At 46.7% G+C, this 24891-nt stretch overlaps 1 protein-coding gene across 1 annotated transcript in view; it reads right to left on the minus strand.

Moving 5' to 3' along the window:
• The window catches only part of slc7a9 (solute carrier family 7 member 9), a 138117-nt gene that overhangs the window by 40019 nt on the left and 73207 nt on the right, over positions 1-24891 (minus strand). Inside the window, exons 7-10 of the mRNA XM_072518100.1 lie at positions 22308-22352; positions 18963-19086; positions 3937-4040; positions 2243-2339 (exon numbers count right to left, since the gene is read on the minus strand). Of these exons, the coding sequence (XP_072374201.1) occupies positions 2243-2339; positions 3937-4040; positions 18963-19086; positions 22308-22352 (370 nt within the window). The remainder of the gene's footprint in view (positions 1-2242; positions 2340-3936; positions 4041-18962; positions 19087-22307; positions 22353-24891) is intronic.

The raw sequence follows: 24891 nt of genomic DNA on the forward strand, positions 1-24891 counted from the left end.
GGATGCCCTCCACTCCATCCGGTCACTGCTGTGTACCACGACCAAACAAACACCTCACGAACATCTCCTTGTCTTCCCCAGGAAGTCCTCCTCTGGGACCTCGCTCCCGACCTGGCTGGCAGCTCCCGGACCCGTCCTCCTCCGAAAACACGTGCGGGCGCACAAATCGGACCCATTGGTCGAGAGGGTCCACCTCCTCCACGCTAACCCTCAGTACGGGCGTACCCCGACGGCCGACAGGATACGGTCTCTCCATGGGATCTGGCGCCCGCTGGATCCCCACACACACCCCCGCTACCAGCCACACCCTCCCTCCCAGGTGGATCGGTTCTTCCACTGGCCCTGTCTAGGCCCTGCCCACCGGCGCACCCCACAGCTGCCCCCTTCCCAGGCCAGTCGGCCATTCCACCAGCCACGTCTAGGGGTGATGAAGCCGCCGCAGAAGCCGAAACCACGCTCCCGGAGTCACAGATGCCCGAACCTCCACCGACATCACCACCAAAGCTACGACGATCACAGAGGACGACCAGGGCTCCCGATCGACTAATTGCTTCCTTTTGAAATGTACATTACTGTTGTAAATAGTTAAAAGTGGTAATGAGGCAAACGCTGTATGGAGGCATTACAGTACCTTCATAACTATAACTTCTGCCACTTCGTAATACGAAGCCACCACCCCCACCGGACTCCTTTTTAACAGGTGGTGAATGTGTTAGGAGGATTACGGTACCTAGTAATGCTGGAATACCATTGGTTTAGAATGTACTTGTTCCCACTGGATAAGCTTGCATGTTAGCTCCGCCTTGCAAGGCGGGGTATAAGAGCCCATGCCGCCCCAGCAGCCTTCTTCTGTACCTGCGCTGCTGGGGGAAACATCTAGCGTATTAAAGCCTTCATTTGTCTTCAATCTCGTTTCTGAGGTTATTGATTGTGCATCAGGAACTCCATCCATCCCAGTCAGGGGGAAATGCACCTGTTCAAGTACAGCTCACAAGAAGCACAGTGAATGATCACACAAAGAGACTGACTTCAGGGTTAAACTTCTGAATCGGATGCATGTTTAATGTCTGCCACTGTTCCAATTGTCAGTTAATCTTGAATATCTGCTACCATTAAAGTTGTCAGTGTTTGTTCAATTTCAGCGACAGTAAATCTTGTTGATGTTGTTGACTTTCAGTTACTATTAATCTTGTCAATCAGATCTATGTTTACAGTTGTGCTGTGTGTGCATAATGGGTTTGATGTATATTTAAAATGAGGGAGCCACTCTCCGCTCACTTTCGGAGATCAGTCGCTCTCTCAGTGAGACTGACTTTGCGATCATTGGTGAGTCTCCTTCCTTCCCTATCAGCCCAAAATCCAAGTATGTTTCCAAGAATTTCCTCATTGCCCCTTCAAACACCTCAGGTGTCTGCGGTCAAAGGTCATGCGCACTGACCTCTGCAGAGACTTTTATTATTTAGATCTCCAAATAACAACAAAAAATATAAAATATATTTTCATTTACAATTTTACATTTAATAACACAGAAGAGGCAACAATGAACGTGTTTTAAAAAGTTACTGCGGAGAATCTATTGTGAACGTAGCGTGGGTCGTGAGAGACGGCCATTTTGTAAACGTTGGTCACCGGAAGAAAAAGTTTGAAAAACACTGAATTATTTCATTGGCCTTCGTGCTCTGATATCTCATCTAGTTATGTGGTGAAGTGCTTCATTATTTTCTTTCTCTTGTTAAGTAGACCTTGAACTGGATTCAGGATTTGGAATCTTGCCTGCATTTGGTGATGTAACATTTACAAGGTGCAACAGGTCACTGATTTCCTGCCTATAAACAACAGCTTTTATGCACAACTATTATGAACAGAATGGCACCAGAAAACCTCACTATACAGGAGGAGGAATCCTGCCTAACTTGCCCACGAAGTGTATTGCATTTCAGAACACGACCATAAAATACAAACAGATGGCAGTTATAGTCAGTTTTCAGTAGTAATGCTCCAGCTAGCTTTCATGTGTAGAATGTACAAACGTCTAATTTTCACACAATTACTACATTTTCAACAATTTCAGAGGCCTATCTAGATTGTTTATAATTTTTTTTAATGATGTTGATCTTCCATTACTGCCACTACTATGGATACACCAACACATCTTACTTACTATCATTCTATTATCATATTAGCACATAGCACCATGCTATCCTAATTTTTAAAGTTGCAAATGAAAGCATGAATCACTTACATTGAATATGAGAGCCGGCGAAGGCGTTAAACGTCTAACGTTGATGTATGACAAAATCTTAACCATGTGGCCCTCACGGGCTGTGGCAAACGTAAGTCTGTTAAGAAAAGATGAAATCAAAACAGCTCTCCAGATGTGCAAAATATTTAATTTTCAGCTTTTAATTAATTTTAACAATCCAAAGAAAGCTTTAAAGAGAACAGTGTGTATTGGCTGATGAGGAACATAATACATTTGTGTATCAGGGTGTGGGAGACGGTGAGTCTCTGTCTGTGTTCCTGTGCAATATTCGCAGAGAAGGGGAATGTTTCATTTTTTTTTAAAAAGCGCTATGTTAAACTATTTCACCTGCTTTTCCCACACAACAGATGTTCCTGAGCCAGAAGCAGATGTCTGGTCGAGCCTTTGGATATGATTGAAATGGATAGTGTAACAGAGAAAAGGGTTTCAACAAAAAAATGTGTAGAAATATATTGGAGTTGATAACTGGGAAAGGTGAAGGATACAGTTGTTTGGTGACCTAAGATCTTTACCTGATCTTTTGACAAAATGAAATTCCCTTTATTTCTGGCTGAATAAATGCACCTAATGTAGCATAAAGTGACTGAGCTGTTTTTTTTTAAGTTGGTAAATTGAATAAAATATATTACGAAAGTACTCTCTCCCTTATCTTTCTGAATTGTGTAAACAGGAAGGAATCTATCCCAGTGCTACTCATCTATTCACGGTCTTCATGCTGAGTTTGATTGCAGATTGTGATTGGATGTGTCAGCGAACATTTGCCTCCTGCTGTGAGTCATTGGAGAATTGCCCTGGGGAGAAGAGTGCCCTCTGACCACAACAATTAAAATTAGAATTACCAGGAAAATATCACAGAATAGAACCATAAAATTGTTACAGCACGGAACAAGGCCTGTCACGTTCATGCTGGCTCTCTGCAAATCCCACACGGCTATAAATCATTCCTCTTCAGAAATTTGTCCTATTCGTTTTTAAAAGCCACGATTGAATCAGCTCCACCACAAACTCAGGCTGTGCATTCCTGGTCCTAACTGTGAAAAAATGTTTCTCTCATGTCGCCCTTGGTTCTTGTGCCATTCACCTAACACTGATGCCCTCTTGCTCCTCACGGTTCCATCAATGGGAACATTTTCTACCCATCTACTCTGTCAAGAGCTCTCATGACTTTGAACACCTCTATCAAGTCACCTGTCAAACTCCTCTTTAAGGAGAACAGTCTCTCCAGTCTACCCTCAGAGGAACAGATATTTGTTTGCCCATCAGAATTACAGACCCACCTCCAGTTACTTGGACTCCAGTAAATCTACACAGTTAAAATGAAAGCAGGTTTGTTCATGTGTTAGTGTTGGTTTTTGCAATATTACTGATTAAATCCCTTTCCAACACAGCACAATGGTCTTAAAAAGCCTTACCCCAACACACCCACTAACACCTCTACCCTGCAAATGTTAGCACGTCCCCATTGAAAGGGAAGGATTTTTAAAAACGCCGGAGGCCTGTATTTTAGATTACTGTCTTGTCTTTTTGAGAGCTAGCTCGTGAATAGCATTTGCGGTAGCTTCAAAGTGGACTGCCTATTCAGACTCTCAGACAGAGAATAATGTGGTACAGTGGAACCGAAGTGGAAAATGCATCTTTGTTCTTTGTTTTAATAAAAAAAAAGTTTATTTTACCTGCCGGCAGTGAAACAGGAACCATTTGCAGCTCCAAAAGTAGAAAATACAACAAAGAGTGGAACTACCCAAGAGGCCGGTGTGAGGACCCGATCACCAAAAGTCTATTGCAATAAATTAATCAAGTACAATGTCACAAATTTTCCTGTTGCAATGGCATAGAATTTAGAATGAGATTTATTTTCATATGTAATTATGGTTAGTGGAATGTACAGTACAGTTTGCAGCTTTAAGTACAATATTAAAACAGTGCTTAAAAAATTATAGTTCAAACAACTCATTATCAATTTATGAAACATACTTTGAATAATTTCCCTATTAAATCATTGGAACCTTAATGCACAGTTAGCTGAAACATCATTAAATATACTTGGGGACGAGACTGGAGACTGTTCTGATAAAAAAAGTTGTCTATTTATATTACAGGTTTTAATAATAAAAATAATAATTACTTATTGTCACAAGTAGGCTTCAATTAAGTTACTGTGAAAAGCCCCTAGTCACCACATTCCGGCGACTGTTCGGGGAGGCTGGTACGGGAATTGAACTGCATGATGGTCTTAAAAAGCCTCCCCCCAGCACACCCACCAGCACCTCTACCCTGCAAATGTTAGCACGTCCCCATTGAAAGGGAAGGATTTTTAAAAAGCCAGTGCCCTGTTCTGGCCTTGTTCTGCATTACAAGCCAGCTGCTTAGCCCACTGTGACTACAGTTTTAATGTGACTACATGCAAATTGCTACGAGACAGTCAATATAATAATAATAATAATCTTTTATTGTCACAAGTATGAAGTTACTGTGAAAAGTCCCTAGTTGCCACATTCTGGCACCTGTTCGGGTAAGCTGGTTCGGGAATTGAACCCGCGCTGCTGGCCTTGTTCTGCATTACAAACCAACTGTCTAGCCTACTGAGTTAAACCAGCCATATCCTTGATTTTAAACTATTGAACTTAAGTTGAACTTCATAAATTGGAATGTTGGCAGTGGCAGCCACAATAGTGTTGGAAAAATATTAGCGAATCTGACAACTTTTGCCACATCTTCTGCGCATGTTCTCAAATCCAGTTGTAATTGGGAGGATCCAAAAATAAATGAAGGTCATTACTGGATAATATATATTTAGATCCTGGTTATCCGTACGGACTCTCTGGAGGAACTATTTGACCTGCTTATGGGAGAAACTTTTATTGGACTTTCTTTTATTCAGAAAGCTTGTCATACAGAATCTTCACATCATAGAAGGAAACATAATTCTGGTATGTTTCTTTGGAGGATAATAGGTCCCTATGCTCAATCCTATTGAACACTTCCATGACTTTTTATACAAGAAAGAAAAGAAGATTTTTTTTAAATCAAGAAAGCTGGACAATGTTTTGGAGGTTACCAAGTAAGTAAAGTTGCCATAGTCCCACATGACCATAGGCTGCTTTCCCCTTTGAGGGAGGAGAAGCTGATGATCATCACACCTCAGGTTGACAAGGGAGGCCTTCATGAATAACCTCAGCCAGTATGGGAATCTGAACCCGTGCTGTTGGTCTCACTCTGTATCATGAACCAGCTGTCCAGCCAACCGAGCCAAAGCGGTTAGCTGGACTCCAGTTAGGAGATAACTTATCCCGTTGTGGCATAGTGGCTATGATACAAATCTCTACGTGCCTATTACAATATAAAGTTATTGGAATATTAAGGTTTCACATTTTTTTACAAGGCTAACAAAATCAGAAAATTAGAAAAATGTTCTACATTTTTAGTTTAATCTTCTAATGTCTCCCCCTTTACTTCTTACTCACATATGCTTTGAACTCCAGAATTTTTCTGAACTATTACATTCAAGTAGAACATAGAGCATACAGTGCAAAAAGAGGCTGCACCGACTCACTTAAGCCCTCACTTCCACCCTATCCCCATAACCCAATAACCCCTCCTAACCTTTTTTTTGGTCACTAAGGGCAATTTATCATGGCCAATCCACCTAACCTGCACGTCTTTGGAGTATGGGAGGAAACCGGAGCACCTGGAGGAAACCCACGCAGACACGGGGAGAACATGCAGACACCACACAGACAGTGACCCAGCAGGGAATCGAACCTGGGACCCTGTCGCTGTGAAGCCAGTGCTATCCACTTGTGCTACCGTGCTGCCCATGTAGAATGTAACTTTTCATTGTGAATTTCAACACTTTACATGGATTTCAGCCAATCAATTTTAGAATAAGTTTGAGTACCTGCACATGAGGAACTTGTGCATTGTGCTTTGTGACTTGGGGAATCCTGATCAAGAAACATGGGTACAATTATGCATGATTGTTTCTGGTTTAATTTAATTCAGCTATGACCGTGAGGCCCATGTTTTTTTAAATAAATTTAAAGTTCCCAATTCTTTTTTTTCTATTAAGGAGCAATTTGGTATGGTCAATTCACCTACCCTGCACATCTTTATGTTGTGGGAGTGAGACCCACACAAACACAGGAAGAATGTGCAAACTCCACACGGACAGTGACCCAGGGCCGGGATCGAGCCCGGGTCCTCAGTGCTGTGAGGCAGCAGTGCTAACCATTGCACCACCGTGCCACCTGTCAGACCCATGTTTGATATGTTCATCACGTCTTTACCATAGATTTTATACTGGGGAGAGAAGTAGCCCTACTATTTGTACATATGAAAGTATAGATCTAAATATAAAAGGGTACTGATATATTGGCAAGTTGACTCTGATTGGTCAAGCTACATATATTCATATCCATCAATCTGTCCTCTACAGGCAAGAGGAGTATGTTCAGGCATAGTGCCTTTTTATATCTAAACAAAAATGTGGGGGTGATAGTTTCCCGTTGCATTCTCCATGGCAGCACCTCAACCAGTCAGAGTCGATTTACCAAGCAATTGGAACCCTTTTCTCATAGTGTAGGTTATTGCTCCCTTTGAAACTAGCATTCTTGTTCCTATCCTGATGAGTACAAGATAAAAAGTTTTGACAACATGACTCTTTGCCCAGCAATACTCAAGTTCTATATAGTCAACCACCATTGTTCACGGGGATCCATTCCTGCGAAATCTTGTAAATGGTGCAATTGCGAACAGTGAACACACGCATGCACAGAGATGGTGCATCTGCAATGCATGCTTTCTACGTGGGAACAGTGGGATTTAACAGCCTAACTGTTTAACATGGAGTCTAAATTGCGGCTGGGTGAAGATTTGGGGTAGTGATTTGGTGTACACATGCTCACAGGTAAACAGATCATGTGAGTTGATTGTACTACTAACCAACAATAAATAAACCAGCCAGTTGTCAAATGATATTTTTGATGAAAGGGAAAACATTGGGCTAAATTCCCTGTCTTGCACCAACGGTAGCAAAGTTACCGATGAGGCGGAGAATCCTGCATTGTGAAGAAAATGGGATTGGCTCCAGACGCCGACCCATTTCCGATGCTCTAGGCTCCCTGCTGGTGTCGGGATTGAGATTTGCTCCCCGTGCCAGCCGGAGGATGCAAATGGTTCATTAAGACCCATTTGCACCCACTCAGCAGGCCGGGCACCATATTCTCTGGGCCCCTATGATTCTCCAGTCCTCTGGGTCGGGAATCACATGGGCAAGAATTACTACTGGTCCTGATAAACGTGGCCAAGGGGGTAACTTGTTAAGGGAGTTTCACCCAAATTCCACCCAAGGACCCCCTGCCCCCCACAATGCAAGACCCCTGTCCACCCCACACCCACCAGATTACCCGCACCAGAGACCCCCCAAATAAAGAGAATCCCCAGAAACCTCCTAAATAAAGAACTGCCACAGAGACCCCCTAAATAAGGAACCCCACCCAGAGACCCCCTAAATAAAGAGACCTCCCACAGAGTCCCTTTAAATAAAGGGACCAGTTCAAACAGAGTTACGTGCTGTCAATTTCTAGCTGACCAATTTAAAATCACTCAACTGTGAATGGAGGTGATTGGACAGAACTTAATTCTGTTTGAAGTGGTCCAGGAGCTGTTAATCAAAGATTGATGTGTCTAAATATTGCGGTTAGAGCACTTCAGTTACTAAACCGCAAAGGAAGGTGATTGGAGTAATGGTGACTGCTGTGGTGTGTGGAAGCTGCCAAACATGGCCTAGTTAAATCGCTATCAAAGAGAAATCAATGAATGGCTTGCAGATCAAAGATCTGAGGGGGTTTAAACACAGCTGTGCGGAATTCTCTTTCCAGGAATTGACAGGTGTTGCTTCCTGTTTCTGACCTACGTATTGCCCAGGTCAGTGTTAAAGCAATAATTTGTTTCACTGCTTCTGTCTGGATTGCTCGTGGAGCCCTTCTGGGGGGGCGTCCTGACAGGGGTCACTTTTCTTGGGGTCTGTGGGAGGGGTGTCCTTATTTAGGGGGTCCAAATGAGGGGGGGGGGTCTCTTCATTTAGGCAGTCTCTGAGAGGGGGTTTCCTATTTAACGGTGTCTGAGGATCTCTTTATTTAGGGGGTTTATGAGGGGGGTCCTTATTGAGGGGGTTTCTGTGAGGTCTCTTTATTTAGGGGGCTCTGAGTGGGGTTCCTTATTTAGGGGGTCGCTAAAGTGCAGGGGAATGGGATTAATTAGATTCATCTACCGAAGAGCCAGCAAAGACACAATCATTTGAGTGCCCTTCTTCTTTTATATCATCTTTAAATTAATTTTGGGGACATTTTTAAAAAACTTCTGTAGCCCCCTTACCATGGGTGGGATTCTCCGCTGGCTGAAAGTTGCCACCCAGGTTGAGGGGGTTGTTAAGAAGGCGTACGGTGTGTTAGCTTTTATTGGTAGAGGGATTGAGTTTCGGAGCCATGAGGTCATGTTGCAGCTATACAACACTCTGGTGCGGCCGCATTTGGAGTATTGTGTGCAATTCTGGTCGCCGCATTATAGGAAGGATGTGGAAGCATTGGAAAGGGTGCAGAGGAGATTTACCAGAATGTTGCCTGGTATGGAGGGAAGATCTTATGAGGAAAGGCTGAGGGACTTGAGGCTGTTTTCGTTAAGAGAGAAGAAGGTTAAGAGGTGACTTAATTGAGGCATACAAGATGATCAGAGGATTGGATAGGGTGGACAGTGAGAGCCTTTTTCCTCGGATGGTGATGTCTAGCACGAGGGGATATAGCTTTAAATTGAGGGGAGATAGATATAAGACAGATGTCAGAGGTAGGTTCTTTACTCAGAGAGTAGTAAGGGCGTGGAATGCCCTGCCTGCAACAGTAGTGGACTCACCATCACTAAGGGCATTCAAATGGTCATTGGATAGACATATGGACGATAAGGGAATAGTGTAGATGGGCTTTAGAGTGGTTTCACAGGTTGGCGCAACATCGAGGGCCGAAGGGCCTGTACTGCGCTGTAATGTTCTATGTTGCCAAAATCAGGAAACACGATTGGGTGGAGAATAGTTTCTGACGCCAAATCGCAATTCCCGTCTCCTCAACAATGGCGTCAATGCGATCCGGAACACACGTAGAGTAAACACCCTTTACATATCATTAGAGGGCCTGACCCAGTATTCTCCGGGCCGCCGCGATTCTCTGCCTCCGATGGGCCGAGTTTCTGACAGCGCGGTTCACTTGTGCTTTAAAAATCGTGAAACTGGTGTTGTGGCTGCTGAGGGAGAGGGGGTACTGAGAGTGTCTAACATCGCCATAGTTTGCTGACAGTTGTGCCGCTGGCCGGGGGGCTTCTACCAGAGTCAGAGGGAGTAGCAGGGGGTAGCCAGGAGGTGGGCTGTGGGGTTGTGGTGGATGTGCACGGAACACCATTGCCGCAGCCTGCAAGGCAGCCATGCAGCTGGGCACGCTGCGGACAGCCCACTGTGAACTTAAGACCACGGGTTGCATGGGTGTCCCCGCAGGCCATCCCCCCCAGGTGCCCTCTGGCCCCAGCCGACCCATCAGCTGTATGGGCACACTCCGGCACATCCAGTGTCATCTTGTTGGCTGGAATGAATGTGTGTGGTGATTATAATGTGTATGTGCTGCTGCGGTTTGTCAGCCTCCGGAGTGTCGATCACGGACCCGGCGAATGCTGCAGTTTTTCATTGGAATCGATTGTGTTCCACAAGGAGCGGGTGTTAGCCCCTCCACAGTCGCTGAATTGTTCCAGATACGGCACCAGTTTTGCAGCCGTGAAAGTCCATGAATTATGCCCCTGCGTCAGCACTTAGGGCGGGATTCTCCGATCGCCGACGCTGAAATTGCATTCAGTGATCGGCCAGAGAATCCATTTTTACACCAAAATCGGGGGCGGCGCCGTTTTTACGATGCTCCGCCCCCTCAAAAACGGCATACGCATGCCGTCGGGATGGCCTCAGGATATCACCTGAGGCCCTTCCCCGATGCTCCGCCCCCGATGGGCCAACTTCCTGATGGTGTTGGTCGCGTGTCCCCTCGTAAACCTGGCGTGGTGGCTGCGGACTGTCCAGCGCTGCCACAGTCGGGGGGTGGGGGAGCTGTTCCGCTGACAGGTGGGCTTCGGCGGTGGCTGGGGGGGGGGGTCTGATGGGGGATGGTCTGGGGTGGCGAGGGGCGTTACGGGGGCATTTTTTGGCAGGCCAGGTACGCTCGGGGCCGGCACCATGTTGTACCGCGCAGGTTATTCTTCGGCCACTTTTGGTGCGGGAGGCGGGGGTTTTACCCGGCGCCATTGCTAGTCCCTCACCGGTCCCGGAATTGGTGAGGGCTCGGCGCCGATTTTGGCGTCATAAAAGGCCCGCAAATTCTCCATTTGAGCCGGCACTTAGCCGCTGAAACGGAGAATCCAGCCCTTAGTCTGAGAAAGGGAGAATCCCGCCCCCCCATACCTTCCCCAAAGTAATATAATAATCAAACATTGTTTTCGTTCATCACTTGGTATTTCCAAATCTATTGAACACTCCATGTACTTTCTTCACAGTAAGTGCTTGGGCCCTCGACTACAGTCAGGTGATGGTAATAGTAATTTTGTTCCTGAGAACATGACCTTTCATTTTTCAATATTGTTTCATTAAATATTGCCCATCCACCAGAACCCAATCACTTAGGCCAAGTTATTAACTTTTTATAGATAAGTACTTGGATAATTACAAATAACATCCCAATAGATGGTATTGCTTTTATCTCTTTTGATAACGGTCTCATTCAATGGCCAACAATACTTGCTGTAGGCAGACATGCGCCTTATTATCTGAAGTATTTCTGCTCTAGCAGAATGTATGATGCAGTGTGATGAACAGTTACTGCCTTATCATCATGTAAGGTGATGTCCCCTTTAAGACCGGGCTTGGAACCCTGGGGACTCCGCCTCTGGCTCCGCCCATCTGGGAGCCATACATAAAGGGCTGCCTCATGGGCTGTGCAGCAGTCAGCTCTCGTCTCTAGCTCTAGCATAGTTATTAGTCTAATAAAGCTTTCTTTACAGTTTAATCTCGAAGTGTCATTATTGAGGGTACCTCAATTTATTAGACTAAACTAGATTCAGGATGGACGCAGGCCTAAAACCAGAGAAGCTCAATCTGGAAGCACGAACGGCGGAGGCAAAGGAAATTTTAAAATACTGGCTGCGGTGCTTCGAGGCCTACCTGGACTCCGCACAGACTCCCATCCTGGGGCCACGCAAGCTGCGTCTACTCCACGCCCGGGTGAGTCACAGAATCTCCGTCACGCTCGAAAAGGCGACGACTTATGATGCGGCGATCGAGTTGCTCCGCAAGCGGTTTGTCAAACCCATCAATGAGGTGCACGCCCGGCATCTGCTCTCTACCTGCCGGCAGCTCTCGGGGGAAATCGCTCGACGGGTTTGTTGAGAAACTCACCGCGCTTGCCAGGGACTGTGACCATCAGGATGTGACAGGGGAAGTCCATATGACCTGCACATCAGAGATGCTTTCGTGTCCAGCATCCGCTCGACCTACATCCGGCAGCGTCTGCTCGAAAACGGGGCAAACGACCTCCAAGAGACGCTAACGCTCGCCTCCTCGCTGGCGGTGGCCCGACATAACTGGGGTACGTACCCCGCGGACTCTGCCAGCACCCCCCCGGACTTCCTCAGACTCAACCGTATTACAGGCCTGCGCCACGCGGCGACCTGCTCACCATGGGGGCACACCGTGCTACTTCCACGGACAGGGCCAGCACTCACGCCCACGCTGCCCACGCTGCCCAGCCCACTCCGCGATATGCAGCAACTGCGGGAAGAAAGGGCACTTTGCGAGGGTCTGCCTGGCCAGACCCAGGGGCCAGAAAAACAAAGAACAGCCGGCCCGAAAATCAGGCTCTCGGGCCCGCAGGCCTCGCAATGCTGCTGCGCACCGACCCGACACGCCCTCTTCTGACGCGTCATCAGCCTTGTGCGAATCATGGGAGCGGCCATCTTGTCGGCGGACATCTTCTCGACCCGACACGCGCAGCCGGCAACGGCGGCCATTTTACGAGTCCGACTCGGCTGAGGACTCCGACTACCCGCGACTGGGTGCGATCACCCTCGATCAAACTCGGCCAAAACACCTGCAGAACTCCATGATGCAGGTCCAGGTCAACGGGCACGACACTGCATGCCTCTTCGACTCCGGGAGCACGTAGAGCTTTATCCACCCTGAAATGGTAAGGCGCTGCTCCCTACGCACCCATCCCGCATCCCAAACCATAGCCCTCGCATCTGGGTCCCACTCGGTACAAATCACGGGGTACTGTATTGTGGATCTCTCGATCCAAGGCGCCAAATACACCCGTTTCAAATTTTATATCCTCCCTCACCTCTGTGCCCCCCTGCTGCTCGGACTGGATTTCCAGTGCAGCCACCGAAGCCTGACACTGAAGTTCGGCGGACCCTTGCCCCCCCTCACAGTGTGCTGCCTTGCGACACAGAAAGTCACACCCCCCTCGCTATTCACAAACCTCACTTCTGACTGTAAGCCCGTCGCCACCAGGAGCCGACGCTACAGTGCCCAAGATTTGGCTTTTATCAAGTCAGCGGTCCAGCGTTTACTGGGAGAGGGGGTCATCGAGGCTAGCAACAGCCCTTGGAGAGCGCAAGTGGTGGTAGTCCGGTCCGGGGAGAAGAAATGGATGGTCGTGGATTATAGCCAGACCATAAGCCGATTCACGCAGCTTGGTGCGTACCCCCTTCCTCGCATCGCGGAAATGGTAAATCGGATCGCCCAATACCGAGTCTTTTTCACGGTCGACCTCAAATCCGCCTGCCACCAGCTCCCCATCCGACCAAAAGACCGCCCCTATACTGCCTTCGAAGCAGCCGGCCGGCTCTTCCACTTCCTCAGGGTCCCCTTTGGTGTCACAAATGGGGTCTCTGTCTTTCAAAGGGCAATGGACCAAATGGTGGACCAGTACGGTTTGCGGGCTACATACCCGTACTTGGACAATGTCACCATCTGCGGCCATGATCAGCAGGACCATGACGCTAACCTCAAAAAGTTCCTCCAGACCGCCCGAGCCCTTAACCTGACCTATAACGAGGGCAAATGCGTTTTCCACACCTCCCGGCTGGCCATCCTCAACTATGTCGTGGAAGACAGGGTCCTAGGTCCCGACCCCGACCGCATGCGCCCCCTTAAGGAACTCCCTCTCCCCCGCAGCCTCAAGGCCCTCAAACGGTGCTTGGGGCTTTTCTCCTATTACGCCCAGTAGGTCCCCAAGTATGCGGACAAAGCCCGCCCACTGCTAAAGACCACTACTTTTCCCCTCTTGGCTGAGGCTCAATTGGCCTTCAGCCGCATCAAGGCCGACATCATCAAGGCCGAAACCATCCCTTTCCAGGTAGAGAGCGATGCATCAGACATCGCCCTGGCTGCTACCCTCAATCAAGGAGGCAGACCAGTAGCGTTCTTCTCCCGAACCCTCACCGCCTCCGATGTTCGACACTCTGCAGTCGAAAAGGAGGCACAAGCCATTGTGGAGGCTGTACGGCGCTGGAGACACTACCTAGCCGGTAGGAGGTTTACCCTCCTCACCGACCAACGGTCGGTCGCCTTTATGTTCGATAACGCACAACGGGGCAAAATAAAAAACGATAACATTTTGAGGTGGAGGATCGAACTCTCCACCTACTCGTATGATATCAAGTATCGTCTAGGGGAGCTCAACGAGCCCCCAGATGCCCTGTCCCGCGGCACATGCGCCAACGCGCAGGAGGACCGCCTGCAAGCCATCCACAATGACCTCTGCCACCCGGGGGTTACCCGGCTCGTCCATTTCATCAAGTCCCGCAACCTACCTTACTCAACCAAGGAGGTCAAGGCCATGGTCAGGACCTGCCAAGTCTGTGCGGAGTGCAAACCGCACTTCTATCAGCCAGACAAGGTTCGGCTCGTGAAGGCCTCGGGCCCCTTTGAGCGACTGAGCGTGGACTTCAAGGGGCCCCTCCCGTCCACCAACCGTTATGCCTATTTCCTCACCGTGATCGATGAGTTCTCCCGTTTCCCATTCGCCATTCCCTGCACCGACATGACCTCAGCCACGGTGATTAAGGCACTGCACAGCATCTTCACCCTGTTCGGTTTCCCTGCTTATATCCACAGCGACCGGGGTACATCGTTCATGAGCAATGAACTGCGTCAGTATCTGCTCAGCAAAGGCATCGCCTCGAGCAGAACGACCAGTTATAACCCACAGGGAAACGGTCAGGTGGAGAGGGAGAACTCGACCGTGTGGAAGGCTGTCCTTCTGGCCCTGCGGTCGAGAAATCTCCCAACCACCCGCTGGCAGGAGGTCCTACCCGATACCCTACACTCCATTAGGTCACTCCTCTGCATGGCGACGAATGAGACCCCTCACGACCGATTGTTTCTCTTCCCCAGGAAGTCTACCTCCGGGGTCTCACTTCCACCTTGGCTGATGGCTCCGGGATCTGTTCTTCTCCGGAGGAACGCGAGGAGCCATAAAACGGACCCCCTAGTTGAAAAGGTCCGACTGCTCCATGCCAACCCCCGTTACGCCTACATGGAGTACCCCGACGGCAGGCAAGATACGGTTTCCCTCCGGGATCTGGCACCCAATGGATCCTCCACCACAGACGCCCCTTCCCGCGCCGCTCCCCTGCAGGACCCGTCGCCCCCTACAACACACCCCCTTCCGGCCCTACCACCCGTTGGTGAGCCCCTACCGTGTGCCCCCCCTTGCGCCCCCCCTTTACACACCCCGCCGATGCCGGCACCGCTACCCCGGCCCTGCCTAGTTTACCTGCCCCGTCCCGGACCGAAGCTCCGACCGCTGTGCTCCCGGATGTGCCCTCAACCGGAACGTCCGTGCCCGCCGCACCACCGCCCGAATTGAGGAGGTCGAGGAGGACGATCTGGCCACCGAGACGGATGGACCTATGATGGCACTTCACCCCCGCCGGACTCTTTTTCTAAACAGGGGGTGAATGTGATGAACGCTTACTGCCTTATCATCATGTAAGGTGATGTCCCCTTTAAGACCGGGCTTGGAACGCTGGGGACTCCGCCTCTGGCTCCGCCCATCTGGGAGTCATACATAAAGGGCTGCCTCATGGTCTGTGCAGCAGTCAGCTCTCGTCTCTAGCTCTAGCATAGTTATTAGTCTAATAAAGCCTTCTTTACAGTTTAATCTCAAAGTGTCATTATTGAGGGTACCTCGTGCAGGAACTAATAATCATTCTATTTACAGTACTACTGTTGGATTAAACACTGTTCACATCTGCCAGGCAAGTTATGCACAGCCCAATAATTTAGCTGGCCAAAACAGCTAAATTACCAGATCAGATAAGGTTATGTAAAAAAGAAAACAAGTCTCACTTGAGTCGAAAACAGACAACTCAACAACAGTTAAAACGAGGTTTTGTGTGATGAATACTAATAACATGCTTTATCGTGAGGCTTGGCAACAGAATGGTAACTCCAGTTGTACCTTTTATACAATTCCATGTAAAATATTTATGTTAAAGGATCACAGTTTTTAGATGAGACCAGCTTCCAAAATAAATCAAGAATTAAATAACCGCAGACCATGCCTTCTATTTGCTTAATTTCTTTGGAGTAGCACGTAATTGGTTTGAAGTAGGAAAACAGATGGTTTTTAAACATTATCAAAGACACAATGGGATTATTCATAAATTTACAGCAGCTGATGACTGTTTCACAGCCAACCATTTGTTTCTACACCGTACTCCGTGTATTAAACCAAGACACAGTTTAGAGACACAAATTCCCAGACAAACACATTCCTCACCTAAGTATGATGGCATGTCGTGTTTTTCTCTGTGACGGAGGCATTCCTTTGAAAAGCAGCAATGCTATCAAATAGAATGAGATGGCGAGGCTCACTGAGGTGGAACTGTACCATCTGATTACTGCAATGATTGAAACACCTTCAAAACAGATCACTTTTCTCAAGTAACCCACAGTGAGCCACTTCTGTCTTAATTCTTTAAAAATGAGGGGTGGGGTTCTCTGCGGGTGCGGCGCGCCCCCGCCAACAGTGGCATTCTCCGTCCCGGCAGCGAGCCAATGGGGTGCCCCATTGTGGGCATCCCCATGCCGTCGGGAAATCGGTGGGCGTGAGAGCGCTGCTGGCGAAACAGAGGATCCTGCCGATGGAGAATTCAGCCCGGGATGCTTCAGGATTTTTGACCAGGTTTATACACACAAGATTGGGAAGCAGAGGGACAGTGTACTCTATTATAGTTTGTTTGTTTGTGAGGAGAGAACTAAATCATGTTTGCATGGATCAGTTGGTAGCATTCCCGCCTATGAGTCAGAAGATTCTAGTTTAATTCCCACTCAGACTTGACCATAAAACCCAGGTTGACATTACTGTGCAGTTCTGATGGAAAACTCCACTGTTTGTGTTGCTGTCTTTTGGATGAGACTAAGTGCCCAAAATGGGATAATTTGTCTTTTCCGGGAGGGACGACAGGTGAAGGATGGAGTTAGGCCTACTACCACAAGACACAGATCAGAGGCAGCCACAAGAACGGTGGAGGCACGGAGGCACACTGGTTAGCACTGCTGCCTCACAGCGCCAGGGACCTAGGTTCGATTCTGACCTCAGATAACTGTCTTTGTGGAGTGTGTGTGCGTGGGTTTCCTCTGGGTTCTCCGGTTTCCTCCCACAGTCCAAGGATGTGCAGGTTAGGTGGATTGGCCATGCTAAATTGCCCCTTAGGGTGGGGTCGTTGGAATAGGTTGGGGAATTGGGCCCAGGTAGGTGGTCTTTTGAAGGGTCTGTGCAGACTCGATGGGCTGAATGGCCTCCTTCTGCACTGTCGGGATTCTATGAACTGCCAGGATTCTATGAACTGCCAGGTGCCAAAATAGGCTGCAATGAGTCTCCCCTCATGCTCTGGGGTTTCAGCCCAGTTGTCTTAAACATAAGCACTCACTTCCTACCCGCTCCCCTGCGCTTGCATGCCAATGTGCCAACCCATGTCCCCAACTACCCCCAATGGCTATATACCTTCCATGTCACCCACTCCATTGTCCCTTATAGCCACATCTCCTGACACCTCACCCATCTCCATAGGCCCTTATAGCCAACTCATGCCAAATAATATGAACACACAAGCCACCACCCACCACACTTTGCTCTTATACACTCCATGTCAGCTCATTCAGTAGCCACCATAGGCAGTTCTCAGGAGCCATGCTGAGAATAAATAAAATCAAGTTATAAATATCTATTACAGATTTCACTACATTCAAAAGTCCCATATTCATGAAAGTCCACTCAATACATATAAATATCCTCAAGTACCTAATGACTTATTAAAAAAAAATTTGTTAGGATACCAGACAAGACCAAACAATCTGTTAGAATACCGAACAAGCATCCCAAACAACTTTTTGTTGGAGTTACTATCTGCATCTTCCATTAATTCCAATTAAGCAAATCAATACAGTTTAAATGGCACTTATAAATAAAGTTAACAAGACAGGTTACTTGCTTATCTGTGTAGAGACCTTTGGAGAGAGATCCTTTCAAGAGCGGATTCAGTACACTTCTGACTTCTCAGACTTAAGTCATATGGCAAACTGCTCTTCAATTTAAAATCTTATAACAGACTGAAAAACTACAGACAGACCTGGCTCCTCCTAATAGTATCCCACTAAGTTCAATGACCTGCTTAGCTAGGACTAGACACAATCCCTCATAAATTATCTACACTCCAGGGAAACAAAATATAAACAATGTTCCATTAGCCCTTTATCTGTAACAAAGTAAGTGGTTGGAATGAATGATCACCTCATCTTTTACAACTCTTTTATTACAGCTTTAACAGACATACTGCCTGTACGTATTTTGAAAAAGAGTTTTAATAACATTACTGTCACAAAATATAAAATATAAAATATAACATTCATCACAATTTGTATTTATAATCACACATCAAAGACAGCTTATATTTGAATAGCTTCTTTGAAGCTGTCCATCAAACAGTGAACTTACATCTGTGTTAATGATAGCTTGTGAGAAACAGCTAAGCATTAATAATGCTTTGATGATAACACTTATCGTTATGTCAAGGAACAGTTTTGCAACTGTCAGAATAGATTTTTTTTGACTCGCAAATGGCTGGCAGTATTTTCTCTACATATTTTTAAAGGGCTGGCCATTTAAACAACTTGACAGCTTGACAGTTGTACAGACTGCATCGGCCCTTCAAGAGTATTTATGATCCCCTTCGAGAGTATTTATGACCAATCTAAAGCTTTTTAACTCCCACACTGTGGGATACGCTCCATGAACTTAACACACATGGCCCTTGCAGAGTCGGAGTTTACTGCATGTGGCGTAACACCTCTCCTCTTTTCTCTTACTGGTAAAAATGGGATGTGTCAGAAATGAGAGCAGGATTTCCAGATCTGGGTCCCACCCATTATTTTAAGTCGACGTGGTCTCTAGTACTCCATGAAATTCCAGCCGCCTATACTTACAAACCGTTGAAACCTTACAGTTGACTGTACATTTGAAATAATATGTTTGGAAAGAATTTCACAATCTAGTTCAGCACCTCTTTTATTTATACAATTTGAGGACCGATTAACAGTTAAAGAAATACTCACCACTGCAACAGCAGAGGACTGCAGAAGTTCTGCGGGAGTCATTATGGTGAAATATGCAACATTAACCAGGATGTAACAAACAGTGACTAAAGGAATACCAATGATGATGGCGAGTGGTAAATTTCTGCCAAACAAAGATGATCAATAATTAAAAACTTCAAACCTTGCAAATTATTCCCTTACACAATTCAAAACAATATTGCCAAGAGAGTTCTCTTGCACATTTTAATCAACAATAAAATATTTTTCTAGTTTTTCATAGTATTTTTAATTGCCGAACATAGATTAAATCAGCTTTTCTGGAATTCCTCAGCATCAATAACAATATGTGCCCTGCTGCAGGTACCTGCTGCAACACCACAGCTACAGTAACTAATTGACAGGCCATTCTTCTCATTTCCAACTCCCATATAGCAATTTATGTATTCCAAGCTGGAAACTGCTTCAATTATATGCATGCATGTAGCCACTGTACAATTATCCCCATTTTAATTTCGACATCATATTATGTTGTGTGTTTTGGGTCTGGATAAGTGTTTTCTTGGAAAGAGTGCCACTGCCACTCTGTTACAATCCATGTGGGGATCCGTGAACCAAAATAACCAAATTTACAAAATAATCTCCACATGAAGAAATTACAAACAAGATTCCACTTTTGTAACTTTCAATTTAACACAAATCTGAAGCAATGAAAATTAAACATGAATAACAAACAAATTATACTTCAGATAAAAAGACAAATTTTGCTTTCAATAATCTATAAAGCAAAGATACATGTCTGTGGGGAGTGACGTGAATGCTTGTGATGTGAAATGCATCTTTGCTTTATGAATTATTGAAAGCAAAATTTGTCTTTTTATCTGAAGTATATGTAACATTTCCACTTGTTCTTCATTCATGAAGGGTAGATCAAGAGTCTTAACCAACAATAACTTTCACCTTCGGGTTTCACAGATAGATTATCAGAAAGGCACACTTAATCAAACCCACTTTCCCATGGGTCACAACAGTCCAAATGGCATAACTTTTCAAAGTATTTACCTGCAACACCCCAGTTCACAATCTGGCCTCTTCTGGGAAAGAGCTCAGCTCTTGATCTTCACTGAGTTATTCACACAGCTTTTCAAGTTTTAAACCTTTTTAGCCAGCTCACACAGTCTCTTTTCCTGGCAAACAGAAAAACTAATCTCTTCCTGAGAGTGATTTCTTCTGCTCACAACAATTCTCTGTGTTCTTCTTTCTTTCTCTGCCTTCTTTTTCTTAGTATCTGCATCTGTACATAGCTCCTCTGCATATAGCTTTCATTTGTATCTATAAATCCCCTTTGTGTCTGCCAGCCAAACAGCATCCACATCTTAATACATGGATGGCATTATCCTTTACAATTGATGCAAACTCCTAAAAGCCATGTACAAACATCCTTAAAATAATCACAGATTCCTTATTGTACTGCTCAAAAGTCACACGTTGTTATAAGTGGTCTGTGTCTTGCTCCAGGAGTGTTCCTGTACTGCTTAATGTCTAATACTATAGCATAAACCAAGGATGAAACAACCATTGTGAATAGTTTTCTTTGTATTAGACAGGCTACAAAATCCTCTCAGGTGAGTTGACCATTACTACCCTTGGTATTATGGCAGCATTTAACCAAGTCTGATATCAGGGAGCCCTAACAAAATTAAACTAAATGAGAATCCTGGATGGGGGTATATTTGCCACCGGCTGGAATCATACCAGGCACAAAAGAGGATGGTTGTGGTTGTTGGAGGCCAATCATTGCAGCTCCAGGACATTTCTGCAGGTGTTTCTCAGGGTGGTGTCCCAGGATAAACCATCTTCAGCACCTTCATCAAAGAAACTGGGATGTTTGCTGATGATTACACAGCAGTCAGTACCATTCACGATTCCTCAGATACAGAAGCAGTCCATGTCCATTTGCAGCAAGACCTGGACAACATCCAGGCTTGGGCTAATAAAGGGAAATAATATCCATGCCAAATGACTGCTGGGTAATGACTGCTGGATAATCTAACAATCTCCCCATGACCTTCAACTGCGCAACTAAATTCCCCATTATAAACATCCTGGGGGTTACCATTATCAGAAATTGAACTGGATTAGCAACATGCATATTGTGGCCATAAGGGCAGATCAGAGGTTGGTAACTCTTGTGGTGAGTAAATCAGCTCCCGACTCCCCAAAGCCTGTTGACCAGCTACAAGGCACAAGTCTGGAGTGTGACAGAATATTCTCCACTTTCCTGGATGAACACAATTCCAACAGCAATCAAGAAGCTTGACATCATTGAAGACAAAACCATTCATTAATTGCTACCTCATTCATCACCTTAAGCATTCAATCCCTCAATTAGCGCAGTGTCAAAAGTCTGAGAACACACACCAACAGATTCAAAAACAATTTCTTCCCCGCTGTTACCAGACTCCTGAATGGCCCTCTTATGGACTGAACTGATCTCTCTATGCATCTTCTCTACTATTGTAGCACTATACTCTGTACGCTTCACTCAGTGTCTACGTATTTATATTGTGTATTTATCATACGTCCTGTGATTTTCATGTTTGAACGATCTGCCTCGACTGTACTTTTCACTGTACCTTGGTACATGTGACAATAAATCTAAAGCTAAATCTTATAACTCTTCACCCGATGTCTATGTTTATGTATTTACATTGTGTATTTATCGTACGTTTTATGTTTTTCATGCATGGAGCGATCTGCCTGGACTGTACACAGAACAATATTTTTCACTGTACCTCGCTACACATGACAACAAATCTAAATCTAAGTGTGTAGCATTTCCAAAATACACTGTAGAAACTCACCAAGGCTCCTTCTACAGCATCTTCCACATCATGCCCTCTACCATCTAAAGGTACAAGGGCAGCAGATACACTATCTGCAAGTTACCCTCCAAGCCACTCACCATCCTGACTTTGAATTATTTTTCCATCTCTTCACTCTGGCTCAGTCAAAATCCTGGAACTCCCTCCTTACACAGCAATGTGGGTATACCAACACCAGATAGACTGAGATGGTTTAAGAAAGCAGCTCACAATCACCATTGAGGATTTGGGGAGAAAAGTCCTGCTCTACAGATGATGGTGTGGAATGCATAGTCTACCACTAAACCAGTCTACAAGCAAGCAGGAGGGCTTAGTTTAACATCTCATGTTTTTTGACACCCCTTCAGTACTGTCAGTTTAGATCACACTCTCATATCCTGAAAAGCTATTAATTTTGATTGATTTGAGTAATGTGTGTTTTTTTGAACAAGATTGCTCTGTTTTATACAACTTAAATGCTAAAGCTGTAGAAATATCCTACCTGTAGGGATTTTTCAGTTCCTCTGTTATAAAGTTGAGCTGATTCCTGAAAAGGACAGATTTAAGCATAACATACATCTTTAATATTAAAATAGAGGGATAGGGAAGAACATAAGATTAAAATAAAAGGATAAAGGATCCCTGATGCACCAGGACAGCTTCCAGTTAAATTCGAGCTTTTGTTTCGATACTTCTTCCTTCTCGGCTTGAGATGGTTTTCTCTGGAAAGGCGGTCTACTTTCTTGATAGGTTCACAGGTTTTAGACCAATAAAGCAGTCTTTTACATCAGCAATGAGAGCGAGCTCCTTCTTCTTTCGATGTCTGATCACTTCTGCCCAGTTTTCTCAGAAGCATCACGCGGAAATCAATCACTAACTGTTGTCAGCCAGAACACTATCCCTGGCTAACTCGTATGTTGCCAGCCAGCCAATCAATAGACTTTATCCAAAGCTGGTTCTTAAGATTCACCCGGCACTGATGAGTCTGTCTTTTCCTCTCCAAAAACAAATCCTGGAACATACTGTCCTGACTGGCAGGCTGCTTCAGCTTGAGTCCACTGCTTAAAGGCACATTCCCTTTATGGGTCCACGGAACAAAAATAATAAAATTAAAGAAATGGCAACAGAGGGAAATCAAAAGGAAGGACTCTAACAGCAGTCCTCTCAAATTCTTATCAAATGATCCAGTTTGAGAACAGGGACTATTGGCGCTGCCCACTCAGAGAACTGGACCGGTTTGATTATGCCCAGCTTGTCTAATCTCTTAAACTCAGCTTCAACCTTCTGATGTAATGCACATGGCACTGGTCTGGCTCTGGATGGTCTGGATTGGCATAGATTTTGGCTTTGATGCCTTTGATCAAGCCCAGTTCCTTGGGAAAAACATCTTCATACCTCCTTCGGACATCTTGGAGGATGCTGTTGGATATTTTGAAAATTTCCAGCTAATTGAACTTAACCTTCTGTAACTAATCTCTTCCCATCAGCCTAGGTCTGTGCCCTTCCATGACAACCTAGGGTAGATAGACCTCCTGCCCTTTATAGGCCATTGGTGTGTTGGTGGTTCCAAAGATATTCAAGGTTTCCCCAGTGTACGTGGAAAGTTTTAGTACTGTTCAAACGTAAAGGCTGAGTTCCAACACAGATGTATCAGAAAGTCTGCTGTCCCACAATGATCACTGAAGCCCAGGGGCGGGATTCTCCAACCCCCCGCTGGATCGGGGAATCGCCGGGGGGGCGGCGTGAATCCCGCCCCCACTGGCTGCCGATTCTCCGGTGCTGGGGATTTGGCAGGGGCGGGAATTGCGCCGCGCCGGTTACAACAAGTACTTACCGGCGGGACCTAGCTCTGCGGGCGGCCTCTGGGGTCCTCGGGTGGGCGCGCGGGGATTTGGCCCCGGGGGGTGCCCCCATGGCGACCTGGCCCACGATCGGAGCCCACCGACCCGCTGGCGGGCCTGTGCCGTGGGGGCACTCTATTCCTCCGCACCGGCCGGTGTAACAGTCCGCGATGGCCGGCGCGAAGATGAACCCCCCCCCCCGCGCATGCGCTGGGGTGACGCCAGCACACACTGGCATTCCCACGCATGCGCCAACTCGAGCCGGCCGGCGGAGGCCCTTCGGCACCGGTTGGCGCGGCGCCAACCCCGCCGCCGCTGGCCTAGCCCGTGAAGGTGCAGAAGATTCCGCACCTTCCGGGCGGCCCAACGCCGGAGTTGTTCACGCCACTCTTCGGCGCCAGGACCGCCTGCCCGCTGGGTAGGGGAGAATCCCGCCCCTGGTGTCTAATTCCATTTTGAGGGGGTTGCCGTTCGTTCTTAGACCATTTCACTTGGAGCCATCTTATTCAACTGGACTACATTCAAATGATACATTGCATACTCTTCTTCAGAGCTCTTCTCCACTATGTTCAGTGGCGCTGTGGACTGCTGCTGCTGATGTTTTTTTTGCATTGGTGCGTTTTGTCCAGCACGGTACGTGCTTGAATGTGCCCCCTGTGGTTGCACCGGAAACACCAGAACATGGCAGGTCACTTGGGGATGGCCCCCCCCCCCCCCCCCCCCCCCCCCCCAACCACAATGAGAGCAGTCCACCTCTGACTTGGGTTGGCGCCCTTTCTTTTTGCCGGCCCTTTGACTCTGCTCCGGTCCCGAGGACCGTGTCTGGTTCTCTGCTGTGCCTCTTGATCCTGCCGCGCAACTCAAGGCCATACCGCCCTACACTTGGTTGACCTCCCTTCAGCAATGTTTTGAGCTCAGTGGCGCCTTTCTCCGCACACTCCATCACCTGAGCTATCTCGATCGCTTTTTCCAACGTTATATTGTTTTTTGCCAGAAGCTTCTTCTGGATATTAAGGTTATGGGTCCCACAAGCCAGCTGGTCCCGAACTCACAGCGCTCAGTGAGATAGAACATAGAACATACAGTGCAGAAGGAGGCCATTCGGCCCATCGAGTCTGCACCAACCCACTTAAGCCCTCACTTCCACCCCATCCCCGTAACCCAATAACCCCTCCTAACCTTTTTGGTCACTAAGGGAAATTTATCATGGCCAATCCACCTAACCTGCACGTCTTTGGACTGTGG

This window comes from Scyliorhinus torazame, chromosome 10 (assembly GCF_047496885.1).
Source record: "Scyliorhinus torazame isolate Kashiwa2021f chromosome 10, sScyTor2.1, whole genome shotgun sequence".
In the NCBI taxonomy this organism is placed as follows: domain Eukaryota; kingdom Metazoa; phylum Chordata; class Chondrichthyes; order Carcharhiniformes; family Scyliorhinidae; genus Scyliorhinus; species Scyliorhinus torazame.